Consider the following 21,477-nt stretch of genomic DNA (forward strand, 5'->3'; position numbering starts at 1 on the left):
CTGCTCACTTTTGCGACTGGTCTGACTGCGTCATTTCCCTGGGCTTCAATAAGAATTGCTTCGTGCTTGCTATAGGACATATAAAAACTTTAGGTGGTCGTTAATGGATGTACTTTACAGCCTGCGGCTATGCTTTCACATTCGGACTTATTCTGTGGTTGCTGCGGCACATTCAATATCTCGAAATATATAGGTTAATAACGCGATCCATTTAACTCGATTGCGCGTCGAGTGAGTTTTGAGTTATGAGTAAGCAATAGCCGCGGGCAGTTCAGAACCAATGAGCCGAGCGAATCCGAGCGGAGGAATGCACGAAGAGGTCATCGGACTAGGTGCATTCCTTCTGCGGGGCGTAATGACGACCTCTTGGGGCGAAAACGTCTAGAAATGTGACTTTAAGCAGGATGTAGGTGGTCATGGGTGAAATGAAAGACTCAGAATGTGATTTTATTTACCGCAACGGAACCATGAGGACCAAAGACGCCCTCCCGATCCAAACATTCTCGTTTTTTGCTTTCATTTTTTCTGCTCTTCTCAAATAGATCACCTTTCGGTGATGTTCTGTTGAGATTAGGATGATCCGAGACGAGTGAAACTCTACGCAATCGCAAAAAAGGGATTTTTCAGCTGAGAAATCCTCGTATTCAAAAGGGTTTGTCGTCTCAATCGGATCCCAATCTCTCATTGCATTCAAGTTTAAAAATAACCGCTGTGTATGCATCCGATTTGCTGTTGTGATAAGTTTCATGGGTACTGTTTATATATATTGTAATGGCTTCATTCTTTCTCTTTTGTTAATAAAGATTCTATTTAACTTCATTCATATGAACGCTGTATTCAAATATGAACAAACTGCAGTCGTCTGATTGTATGAAAAAATGTCAATGGGATACAAATAATAGGTGTGATGAGGTCCTGAAGTGATTACTTCTTTGGAATGTAGAAAACGAGCGGTCTGTTAGCAATCTTATTCGATCTGTTCGCTTGGGCTGCGTTGACGAAAGTCTGAACGGGTAGAATAACGTAAACGCAAGAAGCAAAGTATTGATATGCTTCTGTAGAGCTCAGGATTTTTTTTTTATTTTCTAGAGTTATGAGAGTTGAGCAACATTTAAAAAATCGATAGTAACGAACAAATGGCGAGACGTTTCCGTGGATTTTTTAAAATTTAGAATACGAAAAATCTCGACAGGTGTACTGCCGAGGAGGGAAACTCACCGTAGGTCCATTGGATAAAACACCATGTCGTTCGTGGATATGACCAAAGACGTGGTACCTGGAAGCGAGCTACTGTGAACATGTTCTGTTAATGGTCTGGAGGCAGCTTTGAATGATCTGAGACGTGAATGCAAAAAGTTAGGAACAATCCAAGAGCATTTTAGACTAATTATGTTCGTGTACTTCAGAGAAAAACAGTTTTTTCTGGAGCTCGGATGGGAGCTGACCATGCTCAAATTCTTTTTTTTAATTAGGTTCATCAACTACGACAACCACTTACTTCTTAACGAGGTGAAAAATTAGTTGACGTGAAATATGAATAGGTGATGAGCAACTAATAATGATTGGCCTGAGTTATAAAAGCTTCACTCACTTTCTTTCTCTGCAAACCTCGTAATAAAATAGGCAAAAAAAAGACAGAAGAGGAAGGCGATGAATATGAATGGTGAATAGGTGTGTAAAAGCTGAAACCTACTTCGGTTTCACACGCTCTTCAATTTCCTTGAGCAGATAACGACAGCCCCATCTTTCGTCGCCAAAAGCGTCAAGATATCCTGAAATTCGAAAGCTGGTATCTGATTGCAACCTTAAAATGACCGCCATGCATCTTCATCCACCAGCCCTTGAATGGATGATTGCGAAACTCACAGTCAAATTTTGAAGCTTCGCAATTCAATCGCAAGTAGTTATTAGCAGTAATTTGAAAGTAAAACAAGAAAATAAGGATCCGAAAAAATGTGCTCCAAGCGTTTTCAAATATCTAATGTAGGCAAAATTACGACAGAAAATCATAAGGACAAACTTTACAATTTTCATTTTCGCTTAAAAGATTTTAGGAAATAAATAGATGTAGGTTCCTGACACACAAAAACTCTCAATTTTACCAAAATGCTCGTTGTATACTATTGGCCTCAAATATAAGAAAATGTTTATTGTTGATCCATCACGTATTTATTTACCAATCTTAAGGGAAAACACATGTAAGTGGATCATGCGCAAATCTATGTGCCTCTGAAACAAGTGTCGAGAAGTCTCGTTTTCATGGACGAGAAATTCATATTTTAGAATAAGGAAGGTGTAGAACTCCTTCAATAACAAGAAATTACAAGCAATTTTTTTCATGCGTGAAATAATTTACTAAGACGTGGTGTTCAAGAGAAAGAAAATCTGTCCTGCTAAAAATTACGATAAATCCCGGAACGTACTTAAAATCCCCCGGAGAGAGCAGATTATTCTTAAAATTTAGCACTTTTAGTTGAAATGAATTTGAAATTTCTATTATATAATACAGCCGCTAGTAGCAAACGAAAAATATAATACATAAAAAAGTTAAGTCACTACTACACATCCACTTACCTAATGCTGGAGAGTGTGTGATGAGGACATCCAGGTTTGACGGCAGCACCTTCCACTTTTCTTCCAACTCTGGCCGTGGACGATAAAAAGGATATCCGTAGAGAGGATGCCATGATGATCCGAAGAAATTCACACCATCGATCTATAACAGTGCCATTCATTTGAGGAAGCAGCTCCTCCTAAAAGGCAATTCCTCAGCGAATTTTAGCCAGGCACCACCTCAACACCTTTGTCGTGCAGCCAGGTGGCATTCGTCAGCAGTAGGTAGCCTCTGGAGGTTCCTTGTCCGCGATACTGTTCCAAACGCTCTTTGAGATTTTCCGTGTCATCAAATCCCAAATCGTGGTTTCCTGCCACGACAAGCTTGTGCTTGTGGGGCAGTAGTCCGGAAAATCAAAAAAACATTGGGAGGCTGTCTATCAAAAATATTGGAAGATTTGTCTTAGGCGCATAACGATTGTAAATACCTATTTCATCATTAAATTTTTTAAGCTCCTCTTCTGATCCATAATTTGTGAGGTCACCAGCGTGGATTAGAACATCACCGTCTGGAATTTCCTGAAATTGATGCTTCTTCGAACATTGGTCACTTTATTTGCAGGCATAACTTGTAGAAATCCAATATTCGCATGGCAGCCATTTGTAAAAAAAAAACATGATTTTTTTCCATTCACAGGCTAATTTGAGGTGGTCACAAAATTTTTATACAAAAAGGTGCTTTCGTACTGAATAGGGAATTTTGGGGTCATCCCATAAATAAGCTTACTTTATTGTTGTATATATCATGGGCAAAATATATAAAATAAGTATATTTAAGCAATAAAGTAATAGTATATATTTCAAAACCAAAATAAATGGAACTTTTCTTTATTCAAAACCTACTCTTCCTAATTTTCCACAAATCTCTTCCATTTTTCTGAGGGAATATCAATTCCCTCTTCCGAAATTCATTTGTTCATTATGAAAATAATCTTTCTTTGAATTGCGATTGAAGGCCACTTTATTTATGGGATTCCTCCACGCCTGATCCGGTCTGCAAGTTCGCGTGTGTTCGCTGTCGGATGTGCTCAACCGTTCAATCTGATTCCGATGGCGATGCGCCTTTATTCTTCAAATAAGAGGTAGAACACACACCACACACATACAGAGATAGAGTCAGGCAGAACGTGTTGTTGAACCATGTTGAACCGACTACACTCGTTACAAAGAAAGCCTGAATGCTTAATTTGAAGGAAATAGTGACCAAAATGATTGGGATAAATTCGCGGTTTTTTCTTGTAATTTCCAGAATTTCAGAAAATTTCTCGGTCCTGATCTGAACACCACGAACAAAACATAAAACCATATTCAGGCAAAAGAAAGAGAACGGAGGCCGTTCTTTCTAAATTACAAGTTAAATTACTTTAAAACACAGTAAATTGGAATAAAACAGCAATATTTGCAACGCTTCTCACAAACCTTTACTTGGTCCAGTTGATTGTGGGTATCGGAAATGCAGACCACTTTTAGATGAGGTACCGCTGGAGGTGGGTTGATTTCACTGTAATTAGAATAAGTGCATAAGAAGGAAAGAGAGTAAATTTAAAAGTGAGGAAAATACGACGCTTCTGCACCACGGTGACGTTATCTTATAACATTCCCAAATCTACATCTATCATCTCTTAGGTGCTGATGAAACGCAGTACAGGTCTCTTTGTCACTTGGAACATCCGCAAGTACTGTTAGATATATGTATATTATATTTTCAAATATGAACTTCTCCAGAGTGAATGAACACTTGAAAAGAATTCTAACTACACCTGTTTTTTACTCAGCTAGGTTCTCTCCAATAGTAAATTATTCTACTGGACGAGGAGGACGATAAATTAGTTGTAAAATAGTTGGGTAAAAATCAAGTTGGATGTGGAAGAAATTAATTTCTGTCTACTAAGGTTCTTTCGGCGCGTCGACGCTTTATTATTTTTCTTCTGTAGTCCCATCTCGGTACTCGCACTGATCGAGTAAGATAGCTAGCAAGGAACGAGGCAAACCAGTGAAAAAGCACGTCAACTCACCCCTTTGAGTTCACTTGAACTGGCAGTTGAACTTTGGTAGCTTTTATGGTTTCCCAGTATTCTTCTTCGCTATTTGGATCCGCCTTCATTTCTGAAAACGATAAGTTGGTTGAAAAGCTAAGAAGAAGTTATGCGACTATGTTACAACAGACCACAATGTCTAAAGATCCGCACCACGATAAATAGGGGAGCTTGGCGAGACCAGAAGTCATTTTCGCACCCGATTTTGAGGCCAAACCGATAATCATAGCTTTTAAAAAAACACGGCTTGAACAGTAAATGCCAAGTTAGGGAGCGCGAAGGAGTCCTAATTGACAAATTGCTGAATTCCCTCCGAACTCAGAGCAAGAATGAATCTTTGATTCTTCTCCAAATCTGGGAATCATCACAAATCTGCTGATTTATTGTTTGTGACCTTATTAGTAAGATTGCCCAAAAGGCGCTACTGGTGGAAAAGGTCAGCGTCTCAGTGTCGTCAGAGATTGGCTCTAGGGTACTGCTCGAACCGCCGAAGTGTAAAGAGTAACTATCTATTTTCCAGTAATTTAGTTAATTGTTGCAAAATTGTTAGTTTTGTAAAAATCAGGTTCTCTGTTCCAATCTATCTACTATTGGGCGCTCACTGGGAGTTGTATCAGCTCTATTGGTAGAAGATTCTTCCAAGAATTTTTGAATATCAGCTAGAAACTTATCATTTATTGCATGCGGTTTATTTGGCTCCTAGGTTTCATTATCGTCAAATGCTTCCTATGTTCGCCGCAGCAGCAGTTCCCAGAAGAAAAATTTGTAGTCGCTGCGACCGGCTATATTTACATTCTCACACACCTACCCATTTTCTCTGCTCTGAATAAAAGTTTGCAGCAATAAGCAACAGTAATCCCTTCAAACAAGGTTTGCGATCAATTAAGGGATGACACCATTTAAATTAAAAACGACCGCAGCGGAAGTAGTGGTAAAACATGCAAAATCATGCTTCTCCTCATCAGCAGAGAGCAAAGTAGTCATGAACCAAGCCCTGAACCGATAAGAAGGGTAAATGCGCAAAAGTTACCTCAGGAACAGGCGCACAAATCACCTTCTTAGTGGAAAAAAGATTATAAATAACCTTCACTCAGGGAGATAATATTTCCACCATAGGCTTAGGTGTTACACTCCGAAATGTCGTAATTCTCTAACATTTCAGATAGAGTAGAACTTTCTATGACAAATAAATAATCAGAGTGCATTATTGGCTCTGGTTTCTGGCAGAACGAAGACATTGATGTGTCCTTTTCTTTTGACTCGTCTACTAGTCGCACATTTTCTTAACAGCGACACTCACGTCATTCCTCCTAAAACAACTATGTGAAGTAAAGGCGTTGTGAACGCCGTTCGATTGGGTTTAAGACTATCTCTGAACAGCTACCCTTCATTGATGCTGAATGGGAAACAACGAATCGTTTGTAGTTGACAATTAAGTCAGAGCTAAACAAAAATTAGGCAACTAGTTCCAGTCGCATGAGCTGGTTTGTCAATCGAATTGTGAATTTGTCTTGGTGACACGAAGAAACTGTCAGCGCAAAAATTGTGTCCACCGATGTTTTGATGGATTGCAGGGCGCGTGCACTAGTGCATAGTGCTCGTCATCCGACAATGTGTTTACAGTTTCTCTGATGCGGATGCAATTCGAATTCATTCAACTTTTGACACACGAAACCCGATTGCAAAAGCATGTTTTTATAGTTGTAGAACAAATGAGCGTCCCATAAGTTTCAACGAATAGAAATCTTCAGAACACTTTGTGGAGCTCTTTATGAATGGGATATTTCTACTTTTAAATCTGTTTCTATAGTCTAAAGTTGTGTTGTTTTGTTTGCTGTTTGAGCTAGCATGTGTCCTTCATTTGCTACTCTACCTCCATTGGCCCAACTTCATCAAAGATGATGAGGTAAAAGAAAACCCTAGCGAAAATATTTTCAACATGGCGTAGAAAATCTTCACACTTCAGGGACGAAGAAGAAAGAATTTCTTAACCATGCAACAGTGGATCTTCATGTAAAATATCAGCTTAGTAACCGAATCACTGTCTCTGAAAAAGAATGGCCCCGTAAGCACTGCCAGACTTGTTGCTGTAAAAATGGTATTAGGGTTTCTCAACCATCCTGGTCTTACTCACCCTAGTGAATACTCATGTTAAAAAAAGGGTTCTTTTGAGGTAAGCCAATTAGCAACCTCATGTATAGCTCAATACGACACTGAAATCACACAGCTGAAGGCTGCACTTTAACTGACAGGAAGGAAAAATTATTTAAGAGGTAGTCTTTATTTGGAAATTTTAATTTCTTGAAAATTTTTTACACATGAACAAAGGAATAAGAACAATAAAAAATCTATGTGAAATGACAGTGCCAATTAGCATGTGTTTGCTTTTGGATGAATGCTAACGTACCATATTTTTGCATATCAGCAGATCACATTGTCATTTTCTCAGAAAAAAAGACTGTGTACGCCTTTTGCAGCTTAATATTTCTGCTTTAATGCTTCTATGCAAAGAAATTCAACGTAATGGAAACATCTGGTTGGATGTGTCGTGCCACGGAGAGTTTAGGCGACTTCGCTGAGCAATTTGATTAAGTGGAACTAAAAGTATTGGACAAGAGCAGGTGTTCTCAAGGGTACCTGGTAATCAAATCGATTTCAAGACGTATATGAATCATGCTTTCAGATCTTAAGGTATATGGGAACCGACGACACCTCCTGTATCGAAATTTTTAACGTGGTTAAGTTCACACTCTTGAAGCAAAACTGAATACTTCATCTGTCAACGTAGACTGACCAACTGGACAGGAAAAAGTCTATGGATTCGACTAAAGATAAATACGGGGAAGAGACTGAGCTCTTTTGTCCATGATAACTTCAGGCTATGAGGACGTTCCCATACAGAGGAACTCATGCTTTTCATCACTACACTGTATGGGTCTAATCTGATAGTTGCGAAGAATCTCTAGGGCCCTGTTCCTAAAGATTCAGGATTTGTGTAATGTAGAAGTAGGTTGGAGAAAACTCAAAGATCAACTCAATTATGGTCACAACATCCGCACAGTGCATGGGTATGGAGATTATTAATTTCAGGAAGGTGTAAAGGGGGAGGAACAGAACTAGAAGAATTATCCATGAAATCAGATTCGCTGGGACAACATATCGCAGATCCCAGTAATTTTACTTGACCTTTGTTGCAAGCGTGTTTGCCCAGCTCTTATCGCAACATCTTGCTTGGAACTGTCTGCAACCTTATAGATAGCATAGAGGAGGGGAACGAAGTGGTAAGATGCAGGGTATCGACGAATGGACGAAATGAGTGCAGCCTTTGCTCGAACTGGAGCTCTTTATAACTAGGCATTGTCACCGGTGAAGACAACATCTGGTGGCGCCTCTAATACGCAGGCGTTACGCTTTTTTGGTAAAAGTTTCCGACAGTTTCCGTTTCCGTTGTATGATAGTTATACTGCAACAGGAAACTCTATCAGGACGCTATATCTTCATCAAGCAGTTGTTTGCGAATTTTCCACAGGAAAAACAGCAATACGGGAAGGAAAGAAGTTAAACCTGCAAATCGTAGAACGGCAAGAGCGAAGACAAGTTGACGAATAACCATCTGAAATATTATGCTGCATTTGCATCCATCTTTCTCTTTAAACGTAAACGACAACGAGCGATGAGCACAGTTGAGCACAGTTGGGCAGACAAAAGCGTAGAAAGAGCGAAGGAGAGCCGGAGCGCAAATTAGTGATATTATTGGCGGGTAATTAACCGATATAGCTAGCTGGAATGTCAACTCGTGATAAAGTAATTGGGCACGAAGATCAACTGCAGAAACACATAGTCACCTTCGACAGAAATAGCGGACACTACTTTGGTAAATAAGGCGGTTTAGGTTAATTGAGTAGAAAGGAACTCTAAGCTCTACCAACTGTAAAGTAAGTCTATAAGGAGGTTCATGTTTTTTTGTTGCTTTTGTGCTTTTTCGATAACATAAACAAATGTTTAGAAGAAAAACCAAAAGTATCAATACTAGCATTTATAATATTGGTAATATCTTATCATCCAAATAGATATTTACTTGTTTAGATGGCCGGTATTCACTGAACGCCCCAACTCTAGCATCTTTTCCAGTCATTTTGTTCCCTCGCCACTGACATACAAGAGGATATCTAGTTTTGAGAGTGACGTTGAAGAGATCCATGAGTTGTATAAAGCTGAGCTCTCAGCTGGTCCTTGCAGGGAACACCCGGCCTCCCTAGGACGCTTAACATCTTTTGGGATCCATTCCAGCGTCTTTTAGTCCATCTATCGTTAATTGCTCTAATAATGCGATCATCCCATAAATTTCTTTGCCTACGATTATAACGGGAGATTTCTCCTAATTCGGAACTGCGAAGACCGGCTAGTGTTGTGTGCGCCGGTTAAACTTTTGTGGATAGTAATTAGCTTTCTGGACATGGGAATGGGAAAGGTATTTGCCTACTTCTCGCTGCGTAGCAGAACGCTGTAAGAACTGTCAAGTCGAACAGATGGGCACGAAGCTCTAGGTCCGACACTAGCTTCCCTGACGGGTGCCAGCGCTTCCCGCGCTCCCGTCCTTCTAATCAGCTCCTCTTTCAAGTCATTCTCCATCTTCATAGAGCGCCCAAGGTACGGCGAACCGCGTTCTATCTAATCGCAGTCCTATTTTTCTCTCTGTTTCGTTTAATTCCTTGAGCATCGTACTTGCATTGGTACTTCTCGAACAAAGAAAGATGTTGTCCGCTGAATGAAGGTTCGAGAGGAAGCGTCTTTCTTCCTTCCCCAACAAGTGATTTCATCAACTACTTGTAAAGCAACCCCGGATAGCGTTGCCGGTATGGTATCGCTTTTCCATGGCGCTCACCATACCCCTTTCCAAAGGGTATGGTGAGCGCCATGGAAAAGCTGTGTCGTAGTGGCGCATTGATTGTTGCAATTAGCTAATGTCATCATATACGTCCACACTTTGATCGAGCAGTGCTGACAGCGGATTCGTTTCTACGCTGACGTAGGCTTTCTTTTAGTTAACCAAGGTTAGGACAAAGGCCAGGCGATATTCTTGGCAAATCTCTCTGACCCTCGATGGGTTTGGATGTGGTCCATGCAGCTGAAATACCTTCGGAATCCCACTTGTTCTTGAGGTTAGCTTTATACTAGGTCCTAGAAATGTCCATGAAGATGATGTTGGTGAATACTTTGTACAAGATGCACAGCGGGCATATCGGATAGTATTATAAAGCTGAGTATTATAAATGCCGAAGTTTCTGCGAAACTTCTTTAGACTCGTACATCTTTGTTTCGCTTCTAGACTGCCTGTATTTCGGAAGATCCTACTCCAAAGCTTCTCTGCAGTTGGAGTTTGCAATCAAACACTCAATGTGCGATACATTCGGATCAGGCCTTCGAACAAACAAAAAAAAAATCCTTTCCAACAATTCCGGTTCAAGTTGTTGTGCGCGGCTTCGGGCACATTCAGCAAATAGTCCTCTGAGGAGCAAGTCGTAGTCCACATTTGAGACGTCCTCAGTGTGCCTGTCCACCACAAAAAGATAGCCCTATGGAAATGTCAAGTAGACACGAATTCAGACTGGTGAGTATGTGGTCGACCTCTGCGGGAGTCGTGACAATGGGTGAACAGTAGATCGACCAAAAGTGATCTTTTCTGATGATAAGAAAGCACCCGTGAAGGAGGGAAGTGGTGGACAGCAACCCGCCAAGATGATAGCTGTTTTCATTCCGTTCGCCTAGCTCAAGTTTTCCGATCCTGTATTTCTCCATTGTCGCTTTTCCTAGTTTTGCGTTAAAATTCCCGACAACAAATTTGTAGAAGAACGTCTCGTTGCGGATCAGTTTCTTCAGCTCCTCATGCCAATTTGGATATTATTAGTTTAATGCTATAATAACCGTCATTAATAAGCGATAATTCTTCCATGTATTTCTGCTACTACTGGCCAATTTATCGACCACACTCTGGCTTCTCTTCACTTTTTTCTGGACCATTTTTAAAAATTGACAGCCAGTAGCTTAAGCTTAGTTCAACAAACAAACTTTGAAAGTTAAGGTACCAGTTAAGGTAGTGACTAGTAGTATGATCAATGCGTCAGCAGGTGGGATCATTTGGGCAAGCTGAACTCTGCTGTAACAAATAAAATTGAAAAGCGCGATTACATATACAATAATACATAATAAGGCATATAATACATAATAAGACGAGGTTTTTTTTTCAATATTGGGAGATCTCCATTAGTTGGTGACGCTCATTGTCGAAATTATATTCAAAAAACTTTTGCTCACTCACGTATAATCGGTATAGTGCGTCAATTTAATGATGTGATGTGATATCAAAGAGAGCAGTGTTTTGATACGTGTATTTCAGTAAACGTTGATTCTGTACTTATAAAAGTAGAAAAAAAACAAAACTAGAAGCTCCATCTATCAGTGTCACTTTTCTGAGATTTAGCCGAACTTTACAGGTACTGACTGACTTGACTTAATCGGCGGGCTGATAACATCAGCCTGATGGGATTCCTCGTCCTATCTTAACAGCGTAGAGGTTGGGCAAAGCACTGTTCAATCTTCTGATCTTCAGCATGAGGTTACCACAGAGTACCACACAGACCACTTTCGTTCGTTGCTGTTCAATATTTTGCGAAACATGACTTCTCGCCTGAACTAACTATAGATGATGAGTGTTCTCAGGTCCACTTGTGCGACCTTAATCCCGAACTTTCGTTTTCAGCCAGGTGACCTTTCCCAGCTAAAACCCGATAGACTCCTCAGAAAACGTTGCAGGAGGTGGGCTGCTGGCTTCCTCAGCATGTGACCAAAGAAGGAAGACGATTTACTGTGGCCACTTTCGATTGCGGTGCAAGATGCTGATACCTTCCACATGCCATAGGTCGGCATATTACATCGAATTCCGCATAAAGATCATCATTGTACCATAGTGAAGCTGCATCGTCACCGCAGACGGTGCATCCAAGTGAGCAACTACTACATCACGATAGGACGACTTGCAGGTAAATGGAATCACAGCTTGACTTTGTGGCCAATGGGAGTTCAGCACAAACGCTTGGTCAGGGAGTTGAATGCGAAACAGACCTTAGCCCATCACTTTTATAGCTGTCGTTCAGCATATAATTCAAGTAACAGAACTCATCTGTAAGTACGAGATGTTGCTCATCCTGACTTCCCTTGGAGGTCTCAGGAAGACCCACATCTACTTACACATATCAAAGAGGAGACGTAATCCATAGACTGTTGTTAGCTTCGATAAAAGTATGACAACATGTTGAAATTTAGTACTGCTTTTCGCGAAAATAACATCGTCGGCATACTCGATATCAGTCAGGAGACACCCTGATGGTGATGAGACGATGTCAGCAAAACAGTGATCGACAGTCCTTCGCATGATGTCATCGATGAAAAATTTGGATAGAAAGTGTCCTGCTACTCATCTTTGTGTTACTTCAGTTACCAATTCAAGCGGTGGCGTCCATCCTGCTGGTGTTGGAACTGCTGCAGGCATTCGTTGATTCACGCCATCAGGCAACGCAACAAACTTTCCTGGTGCTCCATAGGCGCGTAACGTGTAGAAAAGATTGTTCCGCTGAAGACAACCGAAAGCGATTTCGGAGACCAGAAAAGTAAAATGCATTGGTTTTGAGCACCGCTGTCACATCACATCTCTTGGAACATCGCGTCATTTGCAGAGAGGGCAGAATGAAAGTTAGTTTACTCGCAGCGCGTTAATTCTTCACGATGTTTGATATATCGTTTCAGGATAATCCGCTGTAAAATATTGTACATAACTCGTAAATGTGAGATCCTTCAGTAGTTTCTAGGAGCCGTTTTCAACTTCTAGGAGCTGAGAACTTCTTGTGGAGGGGAATTACTAGATTGTATCTCCACCAAATGTAATGGAAAGCAAGCAATCCACAACTTGCCTGTAAATGTGCTCTTGGGCAGCTTCTGCTGCTTATTTGAACCAGGAAGGACAGTGCTGCCTGAGTTCAATCGCGTGATGAATTACGGTCGCTTCACACGCTTTCTTTTGTTTAGTACATAGAGCACTGAACATGATCACGCTCATCCTGGCGAATTAAATTCCTACCCCATCCTATTCGCAAAGAGACCCCAACACCTCAAGTTTTGTGAACACCCCGTCTTTAAGCAATAGAATTTGCAAATATAGAACCACGACAATGCTCAAAGTTATGTCGGTTACCTCTTGAAAATCCTTCCAAGTTTGCGTTAACATTGTCTAGTAATAGATCTTTCAAAACATCGACGGAAGGTCTCATCTGATAATTTCACTTAACCAAGCCTTCATAGCGCTACAGAGAACAAGAATCAGAAAACATCATTGCAAACATTTCATGGCCTATAAGACTTTGTTTTTCTTTCTACCCGATTCCTTCTAGTTAGGGTTTCATGGGCGTCATTCATATGCTGACTACACCAGTCTTTCTCCTACGATGCGTTAACATGAACATCTATGTATGTCAAATCCTCCATCCCTTCAAATCGTTCCCGTCAAATCAGTGATTGTTATACACAGAGAGATCAAAGAATTAAGTTCTACCTTGGATGGTGAGGCTATTCTCTTAACCCTGATTCCATTTCACTCCATTTCACTGTGGTAAAAGGAAGTAAAATTTCCTAGAAAAGTTCTGGAAGTGCCGCAAAACGATAAGTCATCCTTTCGCAAATGAACCCGTTTATTAGGCTGAGAATTCTGTTTGAAATGAAAATATTGAGGACATCGTTTAAAAATAACAAAAAATGAGGAATATGAGAATACCCTGCAATGAAAATTGTCAAAAAAAAGAGGAAACAAAAAGATGACATAGAAATAATAGTATGACCTCAACAGAAAAAAAGGACTTTTCGTTCGTACAAATAGATAAGTAGCACCGAAAAAATACATTAGCAACGTAGATGAAGTTGGTCGGTGCCAGTGCAGAGGTCGCTTATGGCAAGAGTGGAAAACCCGTAAGAGGAACATTCGTTTTTCTTTGTGAATAATCCCGAACATAAACAAACAAACAGAGCAATGACAGTATCTTTTGAAAAAAAAAACCAAATACAACACCCTTGCAGCAATTTCGAACACTTCCACTGGCATCGGCTACTCGCAACATAACAGGATTTGCAAGAATTTGACAAAAAATTCAGGATGGCACTTAACCGGCTATAAGCAGACGAATCTTTGAAGACAAATAAGCGATGTTCGATAACATGACGGGAGAAGAACAACAACAATTCTATTAACATAGACAACAGCTATTTACAAGACTCTATTCAGCAGATTCGAAGCTGATTTTTTCGCTGCAAGCATCGCTTGTTCCGGAGAGAAAGCGAAAACTTGAAAAACGAAAGCAGATCGCCGAATCGACTATGCGTAAAGATAGCATCCGAATAGAACACACATATGTGGGTCGGGTAAAGGTGGTTTTTAATGGAATCGCAAACTTTTCCCACATCTTCAGCTCTAACAACTGCGAAGACGTCAGGGTGGTGAAAGCTGTGTCTTACAAAACGAATAGCAGTAAGAGGAGAATGGCGGAGATGCTCAGCGTTGAAGAAAATGAACACAGTTTTCAGTTAAACCATGCGGGCGATGTCCGATGATTTCTTCTGTTCGCCACTAGACTGCGAAGGAGCGCGAAGAATCGAAGGTCGCATCGAGTGAATTGTAGATTGTACGGTCAACTGAAATGCTATTTCCTCGAAAAACCGTCCGAAAAAACTAGAAACAAACAAATTAATAAAAGCCCGAAAATAAGCATTTGAATCAAATTCCAAAGAAAAAGGCACGAAATAACCCCACATAAGAAATTATGCATCATTTTATACTTGAACCTCACTACAGATCTTTTTTCTCTGAAATTCAATTCTTTGCAAATTTTGAGAAAAAAATTTGGTGTTTTTTACACTTCAGGTAAAAATAAGATATATGACAAACTGAGCCTACTAATTCCCTTGACCAAAAAATTTTAGGGAAGCAAAAGGCAAAAAAAGAAAAAAATTTCGCAAGCGCTCCTCTTGTATATTTCCTGCTAAGTTTAGACGAAGACTAAGCAATATCAAAATCTTTCTTCACATCAATAGAGCAAAATTTATGACATATTAGCCTTCGTCTCAATCAATTGCACGAAAAAGATCAAAAACTTTCAAAAACGAAAAAGTCTCACTACTTTTTTTCACACTTTTTTTACACCCGGAAACTTCTACACACGAATGGATCGCGGACTGCCAGAAAAGAGATACCGTTAGAATAAAGCGGGAGCGCGGGTATTTGTACACAAAAAATAATAACAAAACAATAATAATAACACAAAAATAAAAGAAAAACAATAATGTTCAAAATGTTAAAAAACTATGAATAAGGTGAGCAGAAAATCAGAAAAGGAATTCTTAAAAGCAGCCCACCCTAATTTTCTGGAGCTATAATAAATGCAGCCCTTATTGTTTGCTATAATTCGAAAAAGGTGCAAAAACAAAACACAATGAACCTGCTCGTCAGCCTCTGGTACAACGCTGAGCTTCTTATCACTCATTTTGCGCTGTGCATTCAATTGTAAGTAGACGGAAGAAACGGACTTCACCAGTTCCTTAAAAAATTCGTTTAAATTGGAGGGGCAGATTAGACTGCGTTGAGCTCTCGCCCTCTTCATGGAAATCGCTTGCATCGCTGAATTCAAGAGAGGGGAGACAAAGTTATTGACCACGACATTGCTTGAGCCCCTAGTAACCAATATGCCAACATACCTGGTCATCATCACAACGGTTTATCAACTCCTTTGATTCGTGAGAAGACGAGTAACTCGAATCGCTTCTGAAAGAGAGTTCTAAGCACTGATTGATATTTACAAGTGTTTTCGACAACCATCATCATTACCTCTACTTCTTCTTTGTGAGTTAAATTTTGATATACGTATTTGTCATCAGAAGAAGAATGGAGATATACGAAAAAGATGGACAGCGCAATTCAATTTCAAACAACATTATTAGCCCGGTATTGGCGAGTAGCACGGCATGCGCTCGCCCCATGGATCTATGCAAGGCGTGTTGAACGATTTAAAGCGACTTAAATAAGATTTGGATTTTTCTGACTGGAATTGTTTGGACTAATCCCCTAAGAAGAATTTCGAAAATGATGAGATTGCTGTGGAGACTATTCATAATAAAAGCTAAATCTGCAGATCTCGCATGACAGATAAAGCGTACGGTACACAAAAGTCATAATTATGGACTTTTGTACTTTTGCAAATTCCTGTCTCGATTTCAAACATTAGCGAGGAGCTACTCACTCTAAAAGATGTTGCTAGCGGAGACACTGCTACGTATTCTCGGGAGTTGAATTGGCAGATTTAGAGTGTAGCTGATCTTGCAAGTGCTTACTGTTGCAAATGGAAGAATTCGGTACAGCCCGGTCAAGAAAACGTGACTCTTCGTATTCAGGGTACTCAACCGTTCGCTGCTGACTTTGAGCGCAACATTGTAGCGCAGCTCGATTCTAGCCCGAGAGCGAGAACTACGCGAGGGTCTCACCGGACAAATATCCACTGTAGATTCGTCGGAAGTACAGTGGAATGCAGGACGGGGTATGGTAGATTTTTAAGGATTGGTAATCATTATTTGGTTTTAGGGCTTGGTAATCTTTATCACTTATTACTGCATTGTTGCTATACCGATAAACCACTTGTGTACCACGTATAATGCAGAGACCCTGAAAGGGCACAGCGAGGAAACATGAGGGATAGGTAGCCCGAGGCACTCGAAGAGAGAGCTGAGACTTCGGGTATCAGGACCCTGTCATGCGCTCACATTATTTCAGAAGTGCTAGACTGTCATCTGACGAATAAGCTCAGCGCCAGACACGGAGTATTCGCGACAACTAGAGCGCAACAGCACTAAAAGTACGAGATAATTGTTCGGCGCATTCTATACAACCCTTCGCTTTCAAAACACGTTGACCTTTCATCTAAATGGAGAATTTGCAGCTTGTCGTAAAGAAAAATGAGGAAAACTAGAGAGGATATGTATGCAATTGCTTTAGTTTTTCATTCAAATTTTAGAATTCTTCAAGTTTTTTTTTTGAAATTCATAATTGCTGAATATTGCATGTGACACTCCCTTGATCCAGAAAACTTCTCCACGCTTTCACTGTGAGCGAAACTACTGAGATGATCATACAAGAATGTTGAATGTCAAATGTCAACAATGTGTTTTTCTGGATTTTTTATAAAACAAGTATTGCACAATGGTGTGAACTCTTAAGCCGTATACAATTGGAAATGTGTCCACTTAATGAAAAATCCTACCTATATTTCTAAAGGGTGACATAACAGCTGGAACTACTATACGTACAGCTTTCCCTTATTGCATTTTATCCTGTATAAAAGCAAATGGTAAACAAGCTGAACGTCAAATTCTCACAGATTATCAGCTTATTGACCGATTTGCTTATCACATCGAAATGCAAGCCGTGATATAACGGTGAACGAACAAAATGCGAACAGTCGTTGTACAGTAAAAGACGTCTTCAGAATTGCTTCAAATTTTCAACATTAATGGACCGAATGGAACGGCGAAAACGCGCATCTCTTTCACTCACAATTCCGAGAATTTTAAGAGATGGGGAAGACTCAAAAACATGTAAAAAAATTGCTTGCACGAAGTCTCAAAATGAGGGCACAAATGGTGAACAACAATAAAAAGTCCTGAAAATCCTACAAATCTACTTATCCTACAAACTTGCCTAGAAGTGTTTAGGTCAAAATTCACGAAACTATAGTCGGGTCAATACGACATGAAACACGAGTGTAGTTGCGGTACATTCGCGTACGCTCTCGAAATGGCGCGGTGGAGGCAGCAGTTGGAATCAAGTTGGGACCGTCGCAAACTGCAGCGATGAGTGGTGCCAGCAAGGATTTCGCCACGGTCCTAACCACCACGCTCCACCGAAGCGCCTCGAAAGAAGCCGCGTACGCAATTGCGTACGTGCTTCATGTCGTTTTGACCCTACTATAGTGTTGGGATGTTTCCATGATTAAATGGTAGTGTGTAGTTCACGAATATAAGCATGATCATGATCAGCTTCCGCTACTTGTTTGAGTTACATCAGCTGGATTGTGGGCGTCGAACGACGGCGGAATTGTTAGTGATCTATCGCGTAACAAGTTGCACTGTAGGAGGGACCGCTGCAACAAGGCTGTTTCACGCCTTTTCTGGATTATTGGGTGGAACTGAGTGCAATCAAGCTCATAATCCATCCCACAAAGTTGCGAAGAGATTCCAAGGTCGTTAATTTCGTTATATGTTGTCTTTTGTAGCAACTTAAAGGAAATTTTCTTCATTTTGTCAGAGCGCATAAGTCTTTCTCTGACGTATTTTCCAAGACTTCGGGTGGTCTGGCGGCTCTGTACACTTCCGATATCCCGAATTCCTGGAGCTCTGGCGGGAGTTGCGGGTTTTAATTGTAGTACTTGTGAGCTACGCTCAAGCTCCCATCTACTGTTGGAGAGATCTCAGTTTAGATTTCAATTGAGACATTCCCTGACCCAGAAATCCTCAGGCACTTTTCATTGCCCACTTGAGAGAGGGAAAGAGAGAGAATGTGTTAGCTTGAAGGTCATGACGTTCTCTTTGCTTAAACCCGACTTGTACTGAAGAAATCCACGAAATAGGCATCGTACAGACTCCTGATAACAGTCTGCGTTGGCGATAAAGACGCGTAAAACGCGGACTCTCTTGCACCTACTCAACTTGACTAGAGAATCGTGGAGAAAAACAACGCATGCAGTGTAATTAAATCAACAAGTCTTATAAGCGTTATGCAAACGAATGCCAGTTCCTGCTGAGGCAATAGGAGTTTTTCCCTGAAATCTTCTTAGAAGCGATTCTTTTTGTTTTAAACGTCATTTCAAGACTAATAGCGTAGCGGCTGCTCTTTCCCATGTTAAATGTGACGCTCAATAGAATTTTCTACGTTGAGATCTCTTATGTAGTTTTATAACATCAAAAACTCGGTGCACCTTTTACAAAAACACAGAAGAGGTGGATCAACAAGATCGGTGTAGTTTATCCGACGAAGCAACTTTTTACACAAACAGTGAAATGAAAGTGCATCGAGTGAAATTCATCCTCAGTAAGGACGTAAAAATGTGCTTCGTCGGGTGAACTCATCTACTCGGATATTCGTGGTATATCTGATCCCTGCATTTCTAGGACACGCTTGGATCGGAAAGAGGGATGGGAGCGTTTGTGCTGCCATACCTGTTGCACACTGCGTTCCGAACGCTTTCCAATGCTAGATAGAAGCGAACATAAAGAACTGCCTGTGCTTTTTTTGTGGAACTTGAAGATTGAGATGAAAATGAACAAAAAAAAACCCCAGAGTCCTTATGTTCTGTCCTTTCATAATTTCAGTTCTTCACGCAAAGCAGAGAATTCTTACTTTACGCAATTCTGACTGCAAAAACTTACAAGGCGAGTGGAACTAAAAGCTACAGTTAGTTAGTATCCTCCTGCACGATCTCGGTCCTCTGCAAAAAAAAACAATGCCTAAACGGAGTGGAAAACGAGAAGAGTTTAGGGTATCTTCCAGTTGAAAATGTACTTATATGAAGTTTTGTATGGCGTATTCTAACATTCTTACCAGTTAAAAATCAAGAAAATCGGCGATTTCCCTTCGACAATTCTCGTCATTCTTATGGCATATTTAGTTTCGCAGCTGGACAGAAGAACACACAGAAGATTATGAATGGAATTTTAAATTTGTAAATTACTAACCTCGATCCAGAAAGAAACGATACCATCGCATCCGGACAAGTGGCCATTGAAACCAGCCACGCGAAAAACATCACACAGCAGAGTATCACGATCACAATGATCGCCAGCAGCTCATCCATATCTTATAAAAGGGAAGATATGAGCTGTTGCAATAATAGGAAGAGCGGAATTTGTAGTTACAAAACAGACATGCCGCGACACAGGCACAGGAAGTTCTACGAAGATGTAATAAACTAAATAAAACAGAAATATGCATCCCGTAGTATGGAGAAGAAATGAAGAGAAACTTGGTTAGAAAAAAATTCAAACGGAACACTGTATAGATAAAAGAAATAAAGCCCTGAATGGCAGCTGAAACGAGCACTTATAGGACAGAGATGGGTTTTACAACCCATATAACAGAAACTGCATACGTCGTAACAAGGAGTAAACAAAAACATAAACCTTAAAACCTTCGCATATAAGCACGGAGCGGTTGCAGGCAAGGATCAAAAAAAGCAGTAAAACGCAGGAGCGAATTTTCGTGTAGAATTTTGCGAAGTATCTTAGAACAAATATTTCAGAGGAGGTGGTCATGACATTCTTGTAGTACAGTGGGGAAAAAGTATGACGCATGTTCAGAACTCCTTTTTACTATTTAGAAAATAGAATAAAATATTTATGTTGGCTACTTTCATAACCATTTCCCCCGCTCCCCCCGCAAAAGAAAGCTCTTTTATTAAGCTGCAATGTCGTTTTTTCAGAAAAAAAAATGTCATAGGTGACTAGTCGTCAAGAGCAGAAGATATGACCACATCGGCTGATGACCACTAATGCGTCGGAGCCGATGCTACGACCATCTTCACTTCTGGACCGTTGGCTAAGGGCTGCTTATCACTTGAGTTGCACCCCCCATCAGCTAGACTCCCTTCACCTAAGGTGGGTCCGGCTCCTCCCAATCGGACCTATGGTGATGACCAAATGAAGTTTTACATTATCGCATTTTTCATCCACTAATATATCGAGCCCAAAGTGACGCAGTTGATTCAAACAGTCAAAAAAGTCACGCTATAATTGTGCATACCAGATGTATACAGCAACAATGCAGGTACTGCTAAATCTACCTAAGGTATGCGATAAGGCACGAAGAATAAATAAATTTCGTGTATTCAAGAAATTGCAGACGTTAGTTACCCGTACAGAACCGTCTAATGCTAGTATCAAAGAAAATGATTATTCCGCGAACACCTATATTCGTGAAATTAAATTTTGGAAAATCTTCTAACCTTGACATTGAAATTATGTGCCAGTCGGTGTTATATCATGAGAGAAGTTCCGCAGAATATTAAGAGAAAAAATAGGACATGATTCCTATCGTTCCGTTCTTTCCCGCTCAAGAAAAAGCACCATATAGAATGCTAACAGTAAAAAAATCTTTCTTACATAACTAATTCGGAAAAGCCAAAACATTTTGTAATCCAAACGTTCTCTTGTCTTATTCCGTCTATATTTTATAATAGTGTGCCTGCGAGGTTTTTTAGATGGCACTCCTTACTTACACGACGTCTCGGCTTTTTCGCTGTCTTCAGACGCCTAAATAGGGGATGACTGGAGCAACGCTACGTTTATCCCGTCAAGTGCCACACTACCCTGAGTCTGTGTTTCGATAATCGTTCAAGGAAGTTTAAACAGAATCCATCTACATTGAAAATAGTCCTAGGTGTTGTTCCACCGGATGTGGTGCGGCTGGCAGCACGTACTTGTGCGCACTTGATTGCGTGCTAGATGGATTCTGTTTTCACTTCTTCAAGACGGCGAAGAAGCCGAAACGTCACTTAGGCGCTCATAGCATTCTTCGATTTTCCCTTTGGTCTACATTACATATTAATGACTTGCGTGGAACTTCGTAACATATAGTGATAAAAACAACAATGAAAGGCGTGTGGTAAACAGTTTTTTGTGCAAAGACCAGAGGACATAGATAGCACTCTTTTTAAGCATAAAACCACATATTACTAGCATTTAATCC

The 21,477-nt window shown here is 40.4% G+C and overlaps 2 protein-coding genes across 5 annotated transcripts; both read right to left on the reverse strand.

Moving 5' to 3' along the window:
* Positions 1-243: 243 nt before the first annotated feature.
* Positions 244-12,081, reverse strand: RB195_026505 (uncharacterized protein; the record flags this gene model as incomplete). 2 transcript variants are annotated; one of them, XM_064176970.1, is made up of 12 exons in its annotated part: positions 925-1,005; positions 1,219-1,276; positions 1,694-1,772; positions 2,575-2,716; positions 2,794-2,924; positions 3,042-3,132; positions 4,033-4,114; positions 4,629-4,719; positions 10,736-10,806; positions 11,553-11,663; positions 11,772-11,829; positions 11,898-12,081. In XM_064176970.1, the coding sequence occupies 12 exons, from the start codon at positions 12,079-12,081 to the stop codon at positions 925-927; spliced, it is 1,179 nt and encodes a 392-aa protein (XP_064070977.1). The 2 variants fall into 2 exon arrangements, with proteins under 2 accessions (XP_064070976.1, XP_064070977.1); XM_064176971.1 differs by lacking the exons at positions 925-1,005; positions 10,736-10,806; positions 11,553-11,663; positions 11,772-11,829; positions 11,898-12,081 and adding exons at positions 244-381; positions 456-597; positions 8,214-8,262 and having other exon boundaries at positions 1,219-1,335.
* On the reverse strand, positions 11,182-19,588 carry RB195_026506 (uncharacterized protein; the record flags this gene model as incomplete). 3 transcript variants are annotated; one of them, XM_064176973.1, is made up of 6 exons in its annotated part: positions 11,182-11,337; positions 12,148-12,279; positions 14,283-14,384; positions 15,188-15,286; positions 15,444-15,510; positions 19,470-19,516. In XM_064176973.1, 6 exons carry the CDS (start codon positions 19,514-19,516, stop codon positions 11,182-11,184), a joined length of 603 nt encoding a protein of 200 aa, XP_064070978.1. The 3 variants fall into 3 exon arrangements, with proteins under 3 accessions (XP_064070978.1, XP_064070979.1, XP_013308357.1); XM_013452903.2 differs by lacking the exons at positions 11,182-11,337; positions 12,148-12,279 and having other exon boundaries at positions 14,277-14,384; positions 19,470-19,588; XM_064176972.1 differs by lacking the exons at positions 11,182-11,337; positions 14,283-14,384; positions 15,188-15,286; positions 15,444-15,510; positions 19,470-19,516 and having other exon boundaries at positions 12,124-12,327.
* Positions 19,589-21,477: the final 1,889 nt, after the last annotated feature.

Source organism: Necator americanus (genome assembly GCF_031761385.1).
Source record: "Necator americanus strain Aroian chromosome Unknown Necator_2022.05.29.01.07, whole genome shotgun sequence".
NCBI classification, from domain to species: Eukaryota; Metazoa; Nematoda; class Chromadorea; order Rhabditida; family Ancylostomatidae; genus Necator; species Necator americanus.